Below are 21,151 nucleotides of genomic sequence, written 5' to 3' on the forward strand. Positions count from 1 at the left end.
TCTCTAGAGTAAATGAACAAGTGACGTTTCAGGTTGAGACAATGTCTCCTGTTCATTTTCTCTAGAGATGCTGTCTGACCCGCTGAGTTCCTCCAGCTTTTTGTGTCTATCATATGGTTTATAATGTTAGTCAATAAATGGTTTATATATTTATACTGGAATCAGATCATTTTAACCCCACGTGTGAATAACTAACGGCAAGATAAACTATTCTAGACCTAGGTGAGAAAAGCTAACTACCCAAACTCACTAAACTAACAGCCATCTTCATTAGTCAATTGCATGATGTACATGCAAAGCATGTTTAACAAGACTAATAAGATATGCAGTGAGATGAAATACAGACCAATTGCCTTAATAATTGAGGTTTTATATTTATTTTTCCTTTCAAAATATCATCCATGACAAATTACTAATAATACTGCATGTTTTTACATGGAAAGTGCCACTGTTTAAATGAAGTTACTTTCAACATTGACTTGCTTTCCCACAAACACCGCCCACCAACCACCTTGCACAAATACACACACTATCACACAGGGAATGTGACAAATTCCTTCAATTGTTAAGGTCACTGTCCTTTTATTTAGGTCATATTGTACCATATCCACGCTTTAGTATAATAGAAATTAAATGTAACCACATTTTTTGCTTGTTTAACTATAAATCTTGCTACAGTTCCTGTGCTATGTCCCCAATTGTCTAGCAGTGAAAATGGGTGACAGAATCCCCTGTGGGAAATTATATTTTCCAAGGCTATGGCCAGAAAGTGGTTTATGCAAAGCTTAATAACCTGTAATCTAACCCCAAATGTGTTAACCAAACAAAACAAATGACCATATCAAATATTTGTAGCGATCTATTCTCTAGCTCAGGCAAAAGAATTTGGAGTAATGGAGAAATATGAACCCAATGGATATGATTATAAAGTATCCTCTTACTTCCTCCAGTAAAGACCTCAAAAAACACCCTAATTCTATTTCATTGTTATATCTAGGCCATGCTGAATAATGCACTTGGGAACAATGACTAATTTGTGATGTTCACCTGGGAAAAAGGGTTTATAAAACCAAGCACTGTACAAACCGTTATCTCAGATCCAACAGAAAGTTTGAATTCAGGGGATCTGCGCCACAGGTGAGGAAATTTCCAATGAAGACACTGTTTTACATACAGAGGAAAGTTGAGTTTAAATACTATGGTGCAATCTTTGCCATGATGTTTTGTTACGTGTGTCCAAAAAACAGATTATAATTGATGTGAAATATAAATTCATATTGATATTTGTAATTTGAACATTTTCTTTATTTAATTTTAACCCCATGATCTATTCATTATTTGAAATCAGTAAACATTGTTCCTTTTTTCAAAAACTTAAGTTTGAGATGTTCTCCTGCATGAATCAGGTTATGAGAATGATTCCCTGTGATGTGGGATATCACACGCATGGTCAAATTTTAAGAAGTCTGGTAGAATAAGCTGCAGATTCGATCACAATGCTAGAATTTATTATTAAGGATGTATGGAAGGAAAATCATATTTGAGAAATCTATTATAAATTTTAGAAATGGTAACTACCCAGATAGATAATGATGAACCAGTGGATGTGATTTATTTGATTTTCAGAAGGCGATACCAAAGGTTATTGAAAGAAAATCGAAGCATGTGGGATTTATGATAATTACTAGCATGGATTGGTTAATAGTCAGACAATAGATGGGATGGAATAGAAAAGTCATCAAGTTGGAAGGCTCTGGATGTTGTAAGGATTAAAAAGCTTGGGTCCCAGCTGTTCAGTAAATTAGATGAGGAGACCAAGTGTAACATGTCCAAGTTTGCTGATTACACCAAAGGTTTATGCTAGAGTAAAAAGGATGCAAAGAGGCTTCAGTGTGATATAGACAGGCAAATGAATGGTTCGGCCATTCAGGAGTCAGATGAGATTTCTTCACTCATTAGTTGCTATGGAGGGCCAGTTTTTCAAGACAAAGATCAATAGATTCTTAGATAGAAAGTGAATCAAGGAATCTGGGCTGAATAGTGGAGCAGACACTGACAGAATAGATTTCTCCTGTTTTTTTCTGGTTCTGTTTAAAAGTAACTGATTTTCAAATCCTTCATTCAGAATATTTTGACAGTATTTCACAAATTTGTGATGCACTATTCTTAAACCTCATGTAAATTATTGACTTTCTCCTCAGAATGATCACAGATTAATTTTCTTAGATAGTCCTGGGAATCAATAGGGAAAATGTAGAAATTTAGTATTGTACTATATCATTATCCTCTTCCAGAAATATGAAGTTAACAAAAATAACAATTTGATTTTTCGTGAATTCCACTGAAGGTTAAAAATGACTGAAAGTCAACTTTCTGAAAATTTTGACAAGCCCTATTTCTTGCAAAGAGCTAATTATACAGGAGGACTATTTCAAGAAGCCATATCGCCATCTGAACTGAAATCATAGTGAAAACACTTTAAAGTAACTCTAACCTGTCAGTTTTAGAAATGAAATATCCTTTTAAATGAAGAATAAAGTTAATTTGTTCAATTAGAAACAACTGTAATGTACTGAAATGATACTAGGCCAACTGAAATTTGACTAACTCTGCTTCGATGACCAACTGAACGGAGATGAATTTGGCTGTGCTTTCGTTTAGTGACAAGCCTATTTTTGTTCACTACATAGATTTTCAAATCAACACTGAACACTCAGATGAGGCACCAGAAGCTGACTTATTTGTGGAAGTGTCAATTGTGCCTTGAGGGGAGGATTTAAAAGAAGTATAAACTAAACAAATACAGCCACAACCTGAGCAGCTATTCTATTCTCTTGCTGCTGGCATTTAACAAAACCAAAGCAAGAGAATTTGAGGAATCTGAAATAAGTTTTTAAATTCACATTAAAAAATTCACGAAATAACTCATTTATTTTAGCAGCATGGAAAGGCACTCTCTTACGTATTGTTGATATGGTGACGCGTTCTCTGATAATTGTGAAGGACTATGAAAAAGTATTATTATGAGATAAACATATACTTAAACCCTCCCTCAATTTCTTGTCATAAATTTTAATGTAAATTAATCTCTTAGGGTTGCCGTTGCAGTTTGCAGCGACAGAATGAAACAGGGTGGATTTCTGCCAACTTAATTTGGAACACACTGAGGTAGTTTTGCTTAAATTTGGGTCAAAAACTTAAGTATTCACATCTTACTCTGGAAGATAACCTGGGTTGACCACTCAATATGACATTGAGACATGCTGCATCATCAGAGGTGCTGTGAAATAAATGGAGAGATATACTATTGTCTACGATTTAAATTGAAACATAAGTCTTGATGAAGAAGGGGAAAGATTTTTTTGATTGGTCTGGTTCACTTTCCCCATTCAGAGAACCAAAGGCAAATCAACTGATCGTTTATTGTCAGTTGCTGTTTGTAGGACAATAGACAATAGGTGCAGAAGGAGGCCATTCGGCCCTTCGAGCCAGCACCGCCATTCAATGTGATCATGGCTGATCATTCTCAATCAGTACCCCGTTCCTGCCTTCTCCCCATACCCCCTGACTCCGCTATCCTTAAGAGCTCTATCTAGATCTCTCTTGAATGCATTCAGAGAATTGGCCTCCACTGCCTTCTGAGGCAGGACCTGGACTTTAATTGTAATTAGGTCCAAAAAATTGTGATACTCTTTTCAAATAGTAAAGCAAAACTAAGCATTGGTTTAATAGCTCACTTGAAAATGAATTTGTATTTTCCATTGATGGCATGTAAGACTATTCATGTTTCCAAATACACAGGGCGTGATGTTAAAAATCCAAAGTGCCAAATGTCAACTTGCTCCCGGTGGTGATGGGAGGGTTATGCACTCACCTATGCTCCTCCGATGTTGGGAAAGGCTGGGCAGACACGTAATTGGGGTTATGAATAAATATAGAGAGTGATATATAGGAACGAGCAAATAAATATTTTGACTTTCTCCATTGCGATTATAGAAATGACATCATTTGAGATGCACTGCAATGAAACTGGCTAGACAAAGTAGTGCTTTAGTAGAAAATTAACCTGTTCCATATGAATTGTATTTTTTGTTGCATGGGGCCCCTTCACTTGATGTACAAGTAAATTTCATTCTGCATATTACCCACCCACAGGTTTTGGAGTCAGATTAAGGATGTTGAATGTATTTACGCTTTGGGCTCTGCTCACAATTGCGGAAGGTACTCTTCAAAATGAAACTGGGCAGCCATCAAGTCGTGGACTTCCTGATCCATCTGTTGAGTATAACATGTGTCCCATTCCAAACCAAGACTATCCTTTCAACGCAGATATGGTCCCAGCATACTGTGTCTGTATGCATTGTAAAGGGCCAAAAGGAGATCAAGGTCATAAAGGAGACAGAGGAAACTTTGGAGTACCAGGTAGACTTTGAATGTTCTTAATAAATCTGCAATGTATTTGTTAACAAATGTTATTCATGAACAAAACATCACTCAAGCAACCACTTCATTAGTTATGAGTTTATAACACTGAATCAATCCTTATAAAACTAATCTAGTCCCAATAAAATTGAACAGCTCATGTGAAATAGAATCAGTCATAAGACCCTGCAAAAAATAATAAAGTGTAAAATTGAACTAGTCCCCACCCCCAAAAAAAATCTTGTTTCCATAAAACTTAACCTATGTTGTGTCAATAGTGTATAAAAAATAGTAATGAAGGGATAAATAGGTGAATGTTTGTGTTTACATAGTTTTTCAGCTTCCATGACAATCCAGTTAAAATTACAAATGGATGAATGGGGGACTCCTGCAGAAATTCACCCAAAGAATTATTTTGAGGTTGTAAATAATTTATTTTAATATGCTGATTTAGTTTAGTTTAGATACAGTGCAGAAACAGGGCCTTCCTGGCCCACCAAGTCCGCACCGATCAGCAATCCCCGCACACTCACACTATCCTACACTAAGGACATTTTTTACATTTATTCCAAGCCAAATAACTTACAAACCTGCACAATTTTGGAGTGTGGGAAGAAACCAAGGATCTCAGAGAAAACCCATGCAGTCATGGGGAGAATGTACAAACTCCGTACATACAGCACCCGTAGTCAGGATTGAACCCGGGTCTCTGGCACTGCAAGCGCTGTAAGGCAGCAACTCTACCATTGCGCCACTGTGCCGCCCACTTTGCCCACTAATCTTAACATATTGTATAATTTCATATGTATACATTGCAAATGCAAAAAAAAGACTTGACATGATATCAATATCAAATCCTGTATAAGAGCCAGTATGGATATTTCTTTGACCATATCGTCACTAGATTTACATGTGAAACTGTCTAAAATATGGAATTTTGTACGGTGAGTGACTGACAAGAATAAAATGTATAGTACGAATGATTCCAAATATAAAAAGCAAAAAAAAACAATTTGTATTTACATGATTTGAAATGATAAAATACCTTGAGAATTAATGATCAAATAGATAATACATAGATATATAAGCTGTACTCAAGTAACAAATGGGTTCAGTTATTTGGGGATATCCATAAGTCGATTTTGTTCTTAAATTGGAAAAAACATGAATATTACTTGAAATGGTAACCAAATCTCCACAGTATTGTAAAGAATGGCATCACAAGCAGATAAGATTGCTAAGAAAGTGAGAGAGAGAGAGAGAGAGAGAGAGAGAGAGAGAGAGAGAGAGAGAGAGAGAGAGAGAGAGAGAGAGAGGGGGAGGGAGGGGGAGGGAGGGGGAGGGAGGGAGGGAGGGAGGGAGGGAGGGAGGAAGAGAGGGAGAGAGGGAGAGAGGGAGAGAGGGAGAGAGAGAGAGAGAGAGAGAGAGAATTTCTGCTGTGCATAGCAATGAACATACATACGTACATTCGACCTCAATTTAATAATATTCTGAGAGCTCATTTGAATGTCAGGTGTTTATAAATCGACTGTTCATTGCTCATGGACAGCCTGTACTGCATATATACTAGTAATACAGGCCAACATTTATATTGCCCTCAAACCGTATTCTAACCTTAATGTGATTTGCATTACCTTAAAGCATTGCATAGGTTTTCTCCGAGATCTACGGCTTCTTCCCACAGTCCAAAGATGTACAGGATTGTAAGTTAATTGGCATGGTATAAATGTAAAATTGTCCCTAGTGTGTGTAGGGTAGTATTAATGTGCGGGGATCGTTGGTCAGTGCAGGGGCCTGTTTCCACGCTGTATCTCCAAACTAAACTAATCTTTGATGCCTTAGTGTTCCTTACGAGAATCTACACTATACCTATCTATTACTCACCATTTTTGGAAACAATGTTTCTTATGAATTTGTTGTTTTTTTTAGTAAATACCCTACATTGAGGTTCTTATAAAATGTTTTGTGTTAAAAACTTCTATTCACCTTTTGATGTTCAGATTTTAAGAGAAAGATGCACCAATTTGTTAATCCGTGAGAGATTTAACCTTGCAAATCCTTTTTGTACCACCTCAAGAGTCAAGAGTGTTATGTATATATGTGTATGTGTTTATATGTATAGACATGCACACATACACACACACATTATGCAGTGCCCTGCATAATGTTTGGGACAAAGACCCATCATTTATTTATTTGCCTCTGTACTCCACAATTTGAGATTTGTAATAGAAAAAATCATATGTGGTTAAAGTGCACATTGTCAGATTTTAATAAAGGCCATTTTCATACATTTTGGTTTCACCATGTAGAAATTACAGCAGTGTTTATACATAGTCCCCCAATTTCAGGGCACATTAATGTTTGAGACACAGTAATGTCATGTAAATTAAAGTAGTTATGTTTAGTATTTTGTTGCATATCCTTTGCATTTACATGACACTGCTTGGATTCATGGACATCACCAGTTGCTGGGTGTCTTCTCTGGTGATGCTCTGCCAGGCCTGTATTGCAGCCATCCTTAACTTATGGTTGTTTTGGGGGCTAGTCCCCTTCAGTTTTCTCTTCAGCATATAAAAGGCATGCTTAATTGGGTTCACATCAGATGATTGACTTGGCCACTCAAGAATTGACCATTTTTTAAGCGTTGAAAAACTCCGTTGTTGCTTTAGCAGTATGTTTGGGATCATTGTCTTGCTGCAGAATGAACCGCCGGCAAATGAGTTTTGAGGCATTTATTTGAACTTGACAGATAGGATGTGTCTATACACTTCAAAATTAATTATGCTACTACCATCAGCAGTTGTATCATCAATTAACATAAGTGAGCCAGTACCTTCAGCAATCCTACATGGCCAGGCCATAACACCCCACCACAGTGTTTCACAGATGAGGTAGTATGCTTTGGATCTTGGGCAGTTCCTTCTCTCATCCATCCTTTGCTCTTGCCATCACTTTCATATAAGTTAATCTTCATCTCATCTGTCCACAAGACTTTTTTTCCAGAACTGTGGTTGCTTTTTTAAGTACTTCTTGGCAAACTGTAACCTGGCCATCCTATTTTTGTGGTTAACCAGTGGTTTGCATCTTGCAGTGTAGCCTCTGTATTTCTGTTCATGAAGTCTGCTGCGGACAGTCGTCATTAACAAATCCACACCTGACTCCTGAAGAGTGTTTCTGATCTGTCAGACAGGTGTTTGGAGATTTTTCTTTATTATAGAGAGAATTCTTCTGTCATCAGCTGTGGAGGTCTTCATTGGCCTGCCAGTACCTTTGCGATTAGTAAGCTCACCCGTGCTCTCTTTCTTCATAATGATGTGAAGTTGATTTTGGTAAGCCTAAGGTTTGGCTGATGTCTCTAACTGTTTTATTCTTGTTTCTCAGTCTCAAAATGGCTTTCTTGACTTTCATTGGCACAACTTTGGTCCTCATGTTGATAAACAGCAATAAAAGTTTCCAAAGGTGATGGAAAGAGTGGAGAAAAGACTAGGCGCTGAGAGCTCTCTTATACCTGCATTAAGGAGCCATTTAAACACACCTGAGCAATTACAAACACCTGTCCCAAACATTATGGTAGCCTGAAATGAGGGGACTATGTATAAACACAGCTGTGCTTTCTACATGGTGAAACTAAAATGTATAAAAATGGCCTACATTAAATTCTGACAATGTGCATTTTAACCACATGTGATTTTTTTCTATTACAAACCTCCAATGTGGAGTACAGAGGCAAATAAATAAATGATGGGTCTTTGTCCCAAACATTATTGAGGGCACTGTAAATGTATTTGTGTCTACATATGTTCAATATACACACACAAACACAAACATATTTGGAGATTGTGGTGTTTAATAGCATGATGATTGTAAGGAAGAAGCTGCTACTAAATCTGAATACTACAGTTTTCAGTCTCCTATACCTTTTTCTTGATGACAAGAGTGAAATGAGCGAGTGGCCAGGATGGTGTGGGTCTTTGATGATGCTGGCTGCAACTCCTGTAGATCCCTTCAATGGTGGGGAGGTCAATATCCATGATGGACTGGGCAATATTCACCACTTTTTGGAATCTTTTTGTTTCTCGGCATTCCAGTTGCTGAACCAAGCCATGATGCAACCAGTCAATATGCTCTACTGTACACCTATAGAAGTTCAGGAGAGTATTTGTTGACACACTAAATCTCCTCAATCTTCTAAGGAAGTCGAAGCGTTGATGGGCTTTCTTTATGAATTGCCTCTATATTCTTTTTATAGTGTGAGCAGAACAGTACACAATAGAATAAGTACAAGCTTAGGTTCAGCTTGTCCTAACATTTGTATTCCATCTATGTTAGTGATGACTAACATAGATGAGTTAGCATTGCAGCAGTAGATTACAATGTGTGTATGTTAATGTTTTGAAGAGAGGTTTGGGAATTTAGGACTTAGTTAAATATAGGCATGTCACCAATACTTCAGCAAAAAATGTTAGAGATTCAAAGAAGCCAGAATTTGATGAGAATCCAGATATCTTGGGTGTTGCGCTGGATGAGGAGCCAATGTGCAATGATTTGGGATAACTACAGTAATAAAAGCAGCAAAAATACATGTAAGCACAGTTTAGGTACAACAAGGGGCAGGAAAGAAAACTTTAAAGACGTACTAGCCATAGATTATGATTTAAAACATATACAAGGTATGAAGTTCTCTTTATATTTTCATACTGACTTAGAAATTCAATAGATTCATTTCAAAGAATTACATTGGAAAACGCAATGGAATACATTTTGTGTGCTGTTGTTTGTCACGTATTATAATAGACATAATATGTCTATTTGATTTTTTGTCATAGGCACAAATACATATAATAATTGAACAGAGACACCCTTGACCTTGACCAATGAGGCAACACACCATCCTGGAGTCTCTCTCTTAACCACATGTCTACAAGTGCCCCTGACTATAGGATCTCCTATCACTGTCTCAACTTTGACCCTCCCCACTGTATGACGGTGTCAGTCACAATGCTATTGATCTAGCTGCGTTTGCTTTCCTCTGAGAGGCCATCCAAAGAGGTATACCTGTCAATACCTGTGAATAGGTGCTTGAAGGTTGGCACAAACACAATGGACCAAATGCCTGGTTCTGTGATGTATGTTTTCATGACTTCATGTGCAGATAATTACTGCTTTAAATATTGCTGCTTAGGAGTCGGTGGTGTGTTCAGCTCCAGTTGACAGCATTGGCATCAAATTAACCTTGCATCACTTGCTACTTTACATGCTTTCAGTAGGCATTAGTATACACGCTTATACTTATACTCAATATGATGACAGGTGCCACAAATAATCACACACCTTAGTCATCATAATTTGAAGCAGTCTGGTGTCATAAGCATCCAAACAACATAAGGGATGGAGAAAAACTTTACAGTCCTAGACTATTTTATTTGGGCAAGAGTGAAAGCCGTTGGGGATGAGATGATAGTGTAAGATTTATTCTCAGAGATTAGATTGCATCCTTTTTCCTTGTGTTAAATGAGTGCTACATTTTGGCCGACTGACACCTTCAGGTGCACCAAAAGTTGTGAGATTGGGGGTTCCTGGCTTTAAGAAATAGTTATTGTGGGTCAGTCCTTGTTAGAAACTTATTTTCAAGTCTGAAATTAGAGTTGCTGCAAGTGGCTAAAACAATCAAGTATGTCAGCAAAGGTGAAAGTAATCCCTTTGCAGCACTACAGTGGAGGGAAAAAAACAAGGCATTAACATAGTGGAGTTAGTATTGGGATGGGGACGAGGGGAGATTTAATGGCCCAGTTTGAACATGCAGTCAAATTTTAATATAGTCTGACTGAGCCAAGTGCCACTATCAAGCTCCTGCAGCAGTGAGCCTGATGGTGCCCAATGCTTTGGGTGTCTCCAAGCCTTCATAGAGTTGGGGCCACAGGCTGATACAGCTATATCTCAATGGAGATAAAACATAAAAGTTGTTCATAATTAACGCTCAGCAAAATATGTCTGTAGGTTAATTGGCTGGGTAAATGTAAAAATTGTCCCTAGTGGGTGTAGGATAGTGTTAATGTGCGGGGATCGCTGGGCGGCACGGACTTGGTGGGCCGAAAAGGCCTGTTTCCGGCTGTATATATATGATATGATGATATGATACTTCAGAAAGTAGTGAATCTTTTGAATTAAAAAACATGGTCAGAACTATATTGATAGATTTTTATGAACAACTTTTTGATCCAATTTCTCATGGTAATAACTTAACATGCGGTGTATGACAAAGTAAGAAATAAGATGGGAAAATGTGTCATTGTTTGAGTGAATCATCATCTGGTCCAGTTTCCTGATGGATGAAGCATCCACAAGAAATGGGTTTAAATACTTTAAATCATGCTCAACATTACACATAATAAGCTATTTCATGTAGAAAATAGGTACCTTTTTTCTAATTAAAATTCTAGGTTTTAGCAGTTTGGTATATAATGTAATATGAGAAAGCCTGAGAAGGCTTTTGTATAGTTTCATGTTTCATGTTTTGTGTTTTTACAACATTATCTTTTATTATGTGTGGCAGGAAGACCAGGCTCGACTGGCATGAAAGGAATCAAAGGAGCAAGAGGACCTAGGGGTCCAGGTGGTTTTAGAGGGATAAAAGGTTTGTGTTTATTTTCATTTGGTTTGAATTATTCATGCACATGATGAGAAAATGTTAATGAGGAAATGTTAAAATTAAATTGCTGAAATATTTAGGATGAAATTCACTTTCGTCAGCAGTGCTCAACATACTAGTTATGTCTGCACATTCCATTTTATTATTTTCACATTCATTTATTTGCTAATGGCCAAAGACAATTTTCTTCCCCATGTACATTATAAGTTACTCCAGCATTTTGTTTCTACCTTTAATTAGTTAATATGTCAGGCATTCATAACATGTATTGTTCATTATTTTATAATCTAGTTATGAAGTAAATTCCATCTTCTACAATATTGCCACATCTTCTTAAAATATATATCTTGTATGCAATCAACCTTACTGACTGAAATAAATAAACCAACTAACTAACATTCAACGCATCCCATAAAGGTCACTTGATATCTCAGATATCAGATTATATCTAAATAGACAATAGACAATAGGTGCAGGAGTAGGCCATTCGGCCCTTTGAGCCAGCACCACCATTCAATGTGATCATGGCTGATCATTCTCAATCAGTACACCGTTCCTGCCTTCTCCCCATACCCTCTGACTCCACTATCCTTAAGAACTCTATCTAGCTCTCGCTTGAATGCATTCAGAGAATTGGCCTCCACTGCCTTCTGAGACAGAGAATTCCACAGATTTACAACTCTCTGACTGAAAATGTTTTTTCCTCATCTCCGTTCTAAATGGCCTACCCCTTATTCTTAAACTGTGGCCTCTGGTTCTAGACTCCCCCAACACTGGGAACATGTTTCCTGCCTCTAACGTGTCCAACCCCTTAATAATCCTATATGTTTCAATAAGATCCCCTCTCATCCTTCTAAGCCTAGTCGCCCCAGTCTTTCAACATATGACAGTCCCGCCATTCCGGGAATTAACCTAGTAAACCTACGCTGCACGGCCTCAATTGCAAGAATATCCTTCCTCAAATTTGGAGACCAAAACTGCACACAGTACTCCAGGTGCGGTCTCACTAGGGCCCTGTACAACTGCAGAAGGACCTCTTTGTAATCTGATATCTAAACAGATATCATGCTAGTCTAAATAGATGATATTTCAGATTTATTGATTTCAATTAGTGTATTGCAATTTTTACATTTCCATTTTCAACTTTTAATCTTTTAATTTATCAAAGACCCAGGACTTCACCCTTGGCTAACAAAGATGTCCATTAAGGCCCAGCAATCTCCTCCCTTGCCCCCATAACATCCCACAGTGCATCTTATCATTTATCCACATTTCTGTATCCCGAGACATATATCCTCATTCCTGATGCTGACACATCCAAAACAATCTTGTTCCTTGCTTGCACCTCCTTCTGCTATGTCTTTCACTTTGATGAATAGAGATGAAAAGTATTCATTTAGGACATCAGCGACGTTCCTTGGCTTGACGCACAGATTGTACCTATGGCCCAAAAGGGGGTCTACTCTTTCGCTGGTTACTTTCTTCTTCCTAATACCCTGGGATCAACCTTAACCTTATCTGTCAATAATATTTAAAGGCCCTTTTTTGCCCTCCTAACTTTTTAAGTACTTTCCTGCAATCTCTGTACTCCTCATGGAATTCTGCCATTTTCACTTCCGTATGTCTATCATTTGCTTCCTTTATTTTTATTCACTTCTCAGCATTCTCTTGCCAACCAGAATTCCCTAATCTTGCTATGTTTACCTTTCACCTACACAGGGGCATTTTGGCCTTAAACTCGCACTATCTTCTTTTTTAAGTACTCCTATTGATTGGATGTTGGGATTTCCAACCTACTTTCAGCAGATCCTTCCTTATGTTATTGAGATTGGCCTTCCACAAATTTAAGACTCTTGCAGATCATATTTGTCCCTCATCTTAATTAGCTTGAATCTTATAGAATTATGATCACTGTTCCTGAAATTCTCACCACTGATACTTGTCTGTTTTAATTTCTCAAGATTAAATCCAGTAGAGGCTTTTCTCTCATTGGACTATCTACATATTGGTTCAAAAATCTTGCCACTTGTCATCTTGTAGCTTGTTCCCTAGTGGGCTAGACCACTAGCTGCTCTTGTAGGCATTCTATAAATTGATCACTTGGGATCCAATACCAACCTTTTTTTTCTAGTCCACCTGCAAATTGAAATCCCCATGACCACTGTAACACTGCCTGCAATAATTTGTTTTAATCTGAGGAAAGCTACATTGAGGCATTGAGGGATAAGAACATTAAAAGTAAAGATATGGGACATTCAGCTACTCATGCCTGCTCTATTATTCAAAAAGATCCTGGCTGATATTTTACTTCTACACTCCCTCAATCTTCCATGTCCTTTCAATCCCTCCTTTGAATATATTGTAAATATACTGAGTGATTTAATGAGTTGCCTCTCTACTGAATGACCAGTCCATCGTTTTGAGATAATGATCCCTGGTTCTCAATACCCCAGCCAAGGGAAACATGAAACATGTATTCTGCTTCTGTTCTGTCAAGCAACAAACATTTTGCATCTTCAATGAAATTGCCTCTTATTTTTATAAACTCAAGAGAATATGTGCTCAGTTTGCTCAATCTCTTCTCACACAACATACCATCTCGGGTTTTAATATGGTGAACCTTTGCTGCACTCCTCTATCGCAGTAGATTTAGGGAGACTGGATGTGCATATAATCTTTCTGATATGGTCCACTTGTATATAATTCTGATTACAATTCCCATATATTCCTTTACGTTTGATTGCTAATCAGGGAAAAGCACCAAAAATAAAATTTAAGCTTTTGAAATATTGCTATGTATTATTTTGGGTTGAGTTTCATGCTTTTAATTCCAGGACAGAAAGGAGCTCGAGGTCCAAGAGGCATGATGGGACTCAAGGGGATTCGAGGACATCGTGGCTTTGAAGGCCGTAGAGGTCTGTCACTGAAATGTTAAATGCATTTCCACTTTTTTATTGTTGCTTTTATTAAGTCATACAGCAGTGAAACAAGCCCTTTGGTCCAGCTTGTCCATGCCGACCAAGATGTCCCATCTAAGCTGGTCCCATTTGCCCATGTTTGGCCCATATTCCTTTCAACCTTTCCTATCCATGTACCTGTCCAAATGGCTTTTACATGCTGTTATAGTATCAGCTTCAATTTCCTCTTTGGCAGCTAAATCTATATACGCTCTGAATGAAAACGTCTGTCAGGTTCATGTTAAATCTTGTTCTTCTCATCTTTAAACATATGTCCTCTTGTTTTTGATTCCCCTACCCTGAGTAAAAGACTCGGTGCATTCAACCTATCAAATCCCCTCATGATTTTTGACACCTCTATAAGATCACCTTTCAGCCTCCTGTACTCAAAGGAATAAGGTGCCCAAACTCCCTATAATAAATCCCCTCAAGTCCTAGCAACATCCTCGTAAATTTTCTTTGTACTCTTTCCAGCTCAAAGGCATCATTCCTATAGCAGGATGACCAAAACTAAAAACGGTGCTTCAAGTGTGGTCTCGCTAAGTTCTGTAACATAACATCCCAACTTCAATGCTCGACACCCTGACTTATAAAGGCCAATGTGCCAAAAGACTTCTTGGCCACTGTATCTACCAGTGATGCTACTTTTCGGGAACTATGTATATGTACTCCTAAATCCCTCTGCTCTGCAACACACCCCTGGGTCCTAACATTCACTGCGGTCCTACCATGAGTTGACTTCTCAAAATGCAACACCTCACACTTACCCATTAGCCAACTCCATTAGCTATTCCTCAACCCACTTGCACACTGATCAAGAACCTGCTGTAATTATTGATAACTGTCTTCACCATCCACAATACCACCTACTTTAATGTCAAACTTACAGATTGAGTATCCATATCATTGATGAAAATAATGAACAGCAAAGAGCCCATGTGAGACGTAGCCGCCCATGTACAAAACCATGTTGACTATCCCTAATCAGACCCTGTCTATCCAAATGCATATATATCTTATCCCTAAGAAACTTCTCCATTAACTTACCTACCACAGCTGTTAGGCTTACTGGTCAATAGTCCCTGAGGCACACCACTCATCACAGGCCTACAGTCTGAATAGCAACCTTCCATTACCATCCTATGCTTCCTTCCATGAAGCCAATTTTCAATCCAGTTGGCTAGCTCTCCCTGGATCCCATGTGATCTAACCTTCCAGAGCAGCCTACCATGTGGAACCTTATCATAGGCCTTGCTGAAGTCCATATAGACAACATTCACAACTTTGCCTTCATCAAACATTTTGGTTATCTCTTCAAAAAATGAAATCAAATTTGTGAGACATGATCTCCCACATACAAAACGATGCTGACAATCCCGAATCAGACCCTGTCTATCCTAATGCATATATATCTTATCCCTCAGAATCTTCTCCATGAACTTACCTACCACAAATGTTAGGCTCATTAGCTAAACATTAACCACCCTTCAGTCATCCAGGACCTCACCAATGTCTAACGATGATTTATGTATCCAACCAGGGCTCCTGCAATTTCTTCTTTAGCTTCCCACAGAGGCCTTGGATATATCTGATCAGGCCTGACAGGTTTATTTACCTTCATACTCCCTAGGACAGACATGTCCAAAGTCCGGCCCGGGGGCCAATCGCGGCCCGAGGTCAGATTTTATACGGCCCACAGCTTCTGTCTTAAAATTTATAATTTATGGCCCGCCAGCACTGTCTAACAGAATGAAGGTAGGGGGAGGGGGAGGGGTAGAGGGGAGGGGGAGGGGTAGAGGGGAGGGGAGAGGACGACTACACCTCCTGGCAGTCAGCGCTGCCCGACCTCCCCCCCCCCGCCCCCCGAGCGGGAGAGGCGACGGCGACTACTCTTCCCGGCAGCAGGGTTGGGGGCGTGTGGGGGGGGGGCGGGGGGACGGGAGAGCAGCAGCTGAGCTCTCCTCACCCCGCACGCTCATTGGCAGGCACTCCCGTCAGTCAGGCGGGTGCCGCATCCCCCCCCCAGCGGGAGAGGCGACGGCGACTACATCCCCCGGCGGTCAGCGCTGCCCGATCTGCGGATTGTCAGACGCGAGGTCCGGGGGGGGGGGGGAGCGCATTAGTTAAAGGTCCGTGGGGGGGGGAGCGCATTAGTTAAAGGTCCGGGGGGGGGGCACATTAGTTAAAGGTTCGGGGGGGAGCGCATTAGTTAAAGGTTCAGGGGGGTGGGGAGCGCATTAGTTAAAGGTTCGGGGGGGTGGGCATTGGCCCTTGGGTATTTTCACATTATCAAATCTGGCCCTCTTTGAAAAAAGTTTGGACACCACTGCCCTAGGACGTCAAGTACCTCCTCGACCGTAATAAGCATTGTCCTCGACATCTCCATTAATTGTCCTAAATGCTCTAGTTTTTACGTTTTTCTCTACAGTTAAAATAAAAGTGAGATACTCATTGATGACCTTGCCCATCACCTGCAGTTCTGCACATAGATGACCACTTTGGTTTCTGAGGGCCCCTATTCTCTCCCTAGTTATCCTCTGTCCCTTAATCTCTTTGGATTTATTTTAATATTATCAGCCAGAACTCCCTCCTACCCACTTTTTAGACTCCTGATTTCCTTCTTAAATATGTTCCTCAGTCCCCTCAACTCTTCGAGGGTCTGTGGTCACTCGAACAATAGGCTTGCCCACGGATGCTTCATTCACTTGGCCTTTCCAATTTCCTAAGAGTAGGCTCTGCTTTGCCCTCTCCCTGGTAGGGCCCTCTACATATAGCCTAAGGAATCTTTCCTGAACATATTTGGCACATTCCGTCCCATCCAAGTTTTTGGCTCTATTAGTCCTGCAGCTGGTTGCAATCTCCCAGCATATTTGCTCTTCTAATTCCCGTAAACTTTTAGTACACTCCCAACAAGGCGAACTTCTCTTTTTTTTCTCAGCTCCATCCATATAGCCTCACTGGACAAACCATCAGTAATGACAGCTTGGACTACTGTTGCAACATTCTCCTTAATAAAGCAACTTTTACCCCCACCACTGTCTTGCCTGTGGCACTTTCTCTGGAACATTCAGCTGTCAGACGGATCCCTCACTTAGCCCAGTTTCTGTAATAGCTATAATGTGCATGTACCTACTCATACCCCGAGTTCATCCACCTTTCCTGTCAAGCCTCTCGCATTGAAATAAACGCAACTTCAACCAACAGTCCTTCCTCACTTCCTGCCGTGCTACTGCCTATCCTGTCTACTGAACTTGCTTACATTGCTTTCTGTACTACCCCAGAAGTAATTCCCAATAGTCGAAAAATCTGAATCCCTGCGCCATGCTCCAACAAATTCACCTATTCTATCTTCCTGTTCTTATCCTCATTAGCACTTGGCTCCAGGGGCAATACGGAGGTAACTTTCCTCGAGGTCCTTCTTTTTAACCTTTTGCCTAGTCCCTGTATTCACTCTGCAGGACTGCATCCCTTTTCCTACCAATGTCATTTGTTCTAACTTACAGTAGTACATTATGACTTCCGGCTGCTTGCCCTCCCTCTTGAGAATGTTGTGCAGCCACTCTGAGATATCCTAAGTCTTAGCTCAAGGGAGGAAACAAACCGTCCTGGAGTATCTTGCTATCACAGAAACGCTTGTCTTCTTCCTTAACTAAGAAGTCTCCTAACACTATGGCTCTGCTTGTCCTCACCTTTCCATGCAGTACCTCAGTGTTGGCTCCAATGCCATAGACCTGACCTCTGCTACTCTCCCCTGACAGGTCATAGCCCCCAACAGTGTCCAAAGGAACATACCTGTGGTCAAGGGGAAAATGCCACAGGGGATTGCTGTACTCGGCCTGCTTCCTTTCCTGGTGGTCACCCATCTACTTCCTGCCCGTACCGTAGGCATGACCACCTCACTGTAACACCAATCGTTGATCTTAGTCTCCCAGATAATCCACAGGTCATCCAACCACTGCGCCGGTTCCCAGACACGGTCCATAAGCAGCCCGCTCAGCAACACTGGAATTCTTCCTGACTTTCCACATCCAGCAGGAAGAGCATATAACTGTTCCTGTCCTAACTGCCATCTGTACTGGTTTACAGCAAGGAAAATATACGATGGAAAAAGAAAATAGACGTATCTTATCCCACCATCGCCCTCTACACTGAAGCCTCTTGAGCCAAAGCCTCACAACTTGCCCTCCTCCCGGCACTTGGATCTCAACACAGCTACTCCACTAGTGTCTACCTTCCTTTTTATATGCCTACTATAGACAATAGACAATAGGTGCAGGAGTAGGCCATTCGGCCCTTTGAGCCAGCACCGCCATTCAATGTGATCATGGCTGATCATTCGCAATCAGTACCCCATTCCTGCCTTCTCCCCATAACCCCTGACTCCGCTATCCTTAAGAGCTCTATCTAGCTCTCTCTTGAATGCATTCAGAGAATTGGCTTCCACTGCCTTCTGAGGCAGAGAATTCCACAGATTCACAACTCTCTGACTGAAAAAGTTTTTCCTCGTCTCTGTTCTAAATGGCCTACCCCTTATTCTTAAACCGTGGCCCCTTGTTCTGGACTCCCCCAACATTGGGAACATGTTTCCTGCCTCTAACGTGTCCAACCCTTTAATAATCTTATACGTTGCGATAAGATCCCCTCTCATCCTTCTAAATTCCAGTGTATACAAGCCTAGTTGCTCCAGTCTTTCAACATATGACAGTCCCGCCATTCCGGGAATTAACCTAGTAAACTTACGCTGCACGCCCTCAATAGCAAGAATATCCTTCCTCAAATTTGGAGACCAAAACTGCACACAGTACTCAGGTGCGGTCTTACTAGGGCCCTGTACAACTGCAAAAGGACCTCTTTGCTCCTATACTCAACTCCTCTAGTAGCAGTCACTCTTAAATGCCTACTGCTTTCAGCGGCAAAACTGATGATTTTGCCAAACCATCATCACATAAAATGCTTACCCACCAATAAAGTACACATTAACTCTCTTGTATGTGAGCTATGAGAAAGTACAGTCATGTCTGCTGAGAAAGAGACCTAAAGCACATTAGATCTGCCATTAACAGCAATTCGTGTGAGTTTTAGTTTTCAATTTGCTGGTCAATTTTTTATATTTGCTCATGTCCACTATCAGTCTTTACAATGTTTCCTGTTCTCTTTATAGTTTAAATTTGCAGATTGGAGACAGTTAAGACATTTTTGAATACATCCTAATGCCAATTAAGCAAAAGCTTCAGCAAAATAGTTTATTTTTCTTTCGAAAATTATAGAGTAATTAAATTAATTCATTTTCTGATTATTTATTTTGCGAATGCCTTTTATATTAATCTTTTCAAATTTTGATTTTAGGTCTAAGGGGTAACCCAGGTGCTAATGGATTCCCAGGCACTAAGGGAAATTCAGGTGTTCCTGGTCAATGTCCTTCTGAATGCCAGAGCATAAAAGGAGATCAAGGACTGAAAGGAGATCCAGGTATTAATGGTCCAAAGGGAGATGTGGGTGAACTTGGCTTGACGGGACAACCCGGCCTCAAAGGTGAAACAGGAAGCATTGGACCTAAAGGAGGCAAAGGTGATGAAGGAGTGAAAGGTAGCCAAGGGGAACTAGGTTCATGTGACTGTGTAAATGGAGAAAAAGGCGAACATGGCAATACTGGACCAATTGGAACTACAGGAGTCAAAGGAGATGAAGGGCCAAAGGGTGAGCAGGGAAATACTGGTGAAAAAGGAGCCCGAGGTGAACAGGGCAATGAGGGTGAAGAAGGTCCTCCTGGCCCATGTGCTCCTACCATCCAATCAGCTTTCTCTGCTGGACGAAATATCGAAAATGGGTTACCAAATCCGTTTTTCCCCATTCCATTCACGATAATCTTCTACAACAGACAGGGACACTTTAAACCAACAGTTGGAGTTTACATAGCCCCAGTCAATGGGACATATCTATTTAGTTACCATTTGTCAATATTAACAAATCCTATTAAACTGGGATTATTTAAAAATCGTAAATTAGTTATCAAGACAGCTAACAGAGCTACCCAGGATCAGGCTTCCCAAACTGTGATATTGCATCTTACTGCAGGGGACAAGATATGGTTACAAGTGAAGGATTCTAGTTTCAATGGTCTATACGCAGATCAGGATACTGACAGCACGTTCAGCGGCTTTCTCCTTTATCCCGATTCCTGTTTTCCAGTAATTTCCAGGGGATCATTCCCAATGACTGAGGATTCAAGTAATTACTACAATCCCTATTTTGATGATGAACCCCCAACACCTCCTGCAGGTGATGGCTCAGGTTCTGGCTCTGGCTCCAACTACGTTCCTGATTCAGGTTTGTTATTTGAGCCCAGTCCTCCTAATGCCAGTGAAGCTCCATCATAGAGGCAAAAAACATTTAAAATCCTACAGAATCCAAAATGAACACATATGCCCACCAACTTCAAGCCTGTAATGACTATTTTCAGCTGTAATCACCAATTAGTTCATAAAGGAAGCATCCAAAATATTGATTTAAATATGCTGTAAAATCATGAGCCAAGGCTTGTAGTTTTTTTTGTTATGCTATACTTCTAACAAACTGTTATTACTGTTTGATAACTAGGAATGAAAATAGCAATTCTTGTACCTCTGAATTCTGGCAACTATAATTTTTCTTTTGTATTCATAAATTTGAGAATCTAAAGACAAGTCACATTTCAGGTATGTTGAGTGATGCTTTAATGGTTGGTTCTTTTTTATGATTACACTCACATACCTATTGGAGAAACATTTTCTTCACCAGCAGTATGCGTTTAGCTGTTAGAGGAAGATGTCAGTGGGTGAAAGTCATAAACTGGACCAAATGCACCATCAAAAAGTACCAGCTGCCATTTGTAGGTTGGAAGTGTGGTTCAGACACTACTCAGCCTGCCTAGGACATGTTTCTTTAAGAAAATGTACCAATTAGAATAAAATTCTGAAAATATGAGTTTGTGTAATTTTGTTTCTTGAGGGCACACTAGCTCCATTTTTCATTTGTTAATCATATTAGCTTGAAACTTGCAATGTGATCAGATATGTTCAAATCTAATTCTCCTTTCCACTTCAAATTCCTTGGTTCAATTCAGATTAATCTTTTCCTCCAT

At 39.9% G+C, this 21,151-nt stretch overlaps 1 protein-coding gene across 4 annotated transcripts in view; it reads left to right on the top strand.

Moving 5' to 3' along the window:
* The window catches only part of LOC144599211 (uncharacterized), a 46,864-nt gene extending 25,927 nt beyond the window's left edge, over positions 1–20,937 (top strand). For all 4 annotated transcript variants that reach the window (XM_078409967.1, XM_078409968.1, XM_078409966.1 and 1 more), the window contains 5 exons: positions 998–1,137; positions 4,156–4,422; positions 10,979–11,059; positions 13,909–13,989; positions 19,378–20,937. In XM_078409967.1, coding sequence (XP_078266093.1) covers positions 4,176–4,422; positions 10,979–11,059; positions 13,909–13,989; positions 19,378–20,408 — 1,440 coding nt within the window. In that variant the 5' untranslated portion in view covers positions 998–1,137; positions 4,156–4,175 and the 3' untranslated portion in view covers positions 20,409–20,937. The remainder of the gene's footprint in view (positions 1–997; positions 1,138–4,155; positions 4,423–10,978; positions 11,060–13,908; positions 13,990–19,377) is intronic.
* The last annotated feature ends 214 nt before the right edge of the window (positions 20,938–21,151 follow it).

This window comes from Rhinoraja longicauda, chromosome 13 (assembly GCF_053455715.1).
Source record: "Rhinoraja longicauda isolate Sanriku21f chromosome 13, sRhiLon1.1, whole genome shotgun sequence".
Classification (NCBI taxonomy): Eukaryota; Metazoa; Chordata; class Chondrichthyes; order Rajiformes; family Arhynchobatidae; genus Rhinoraja; species Rhinoraja longicauda.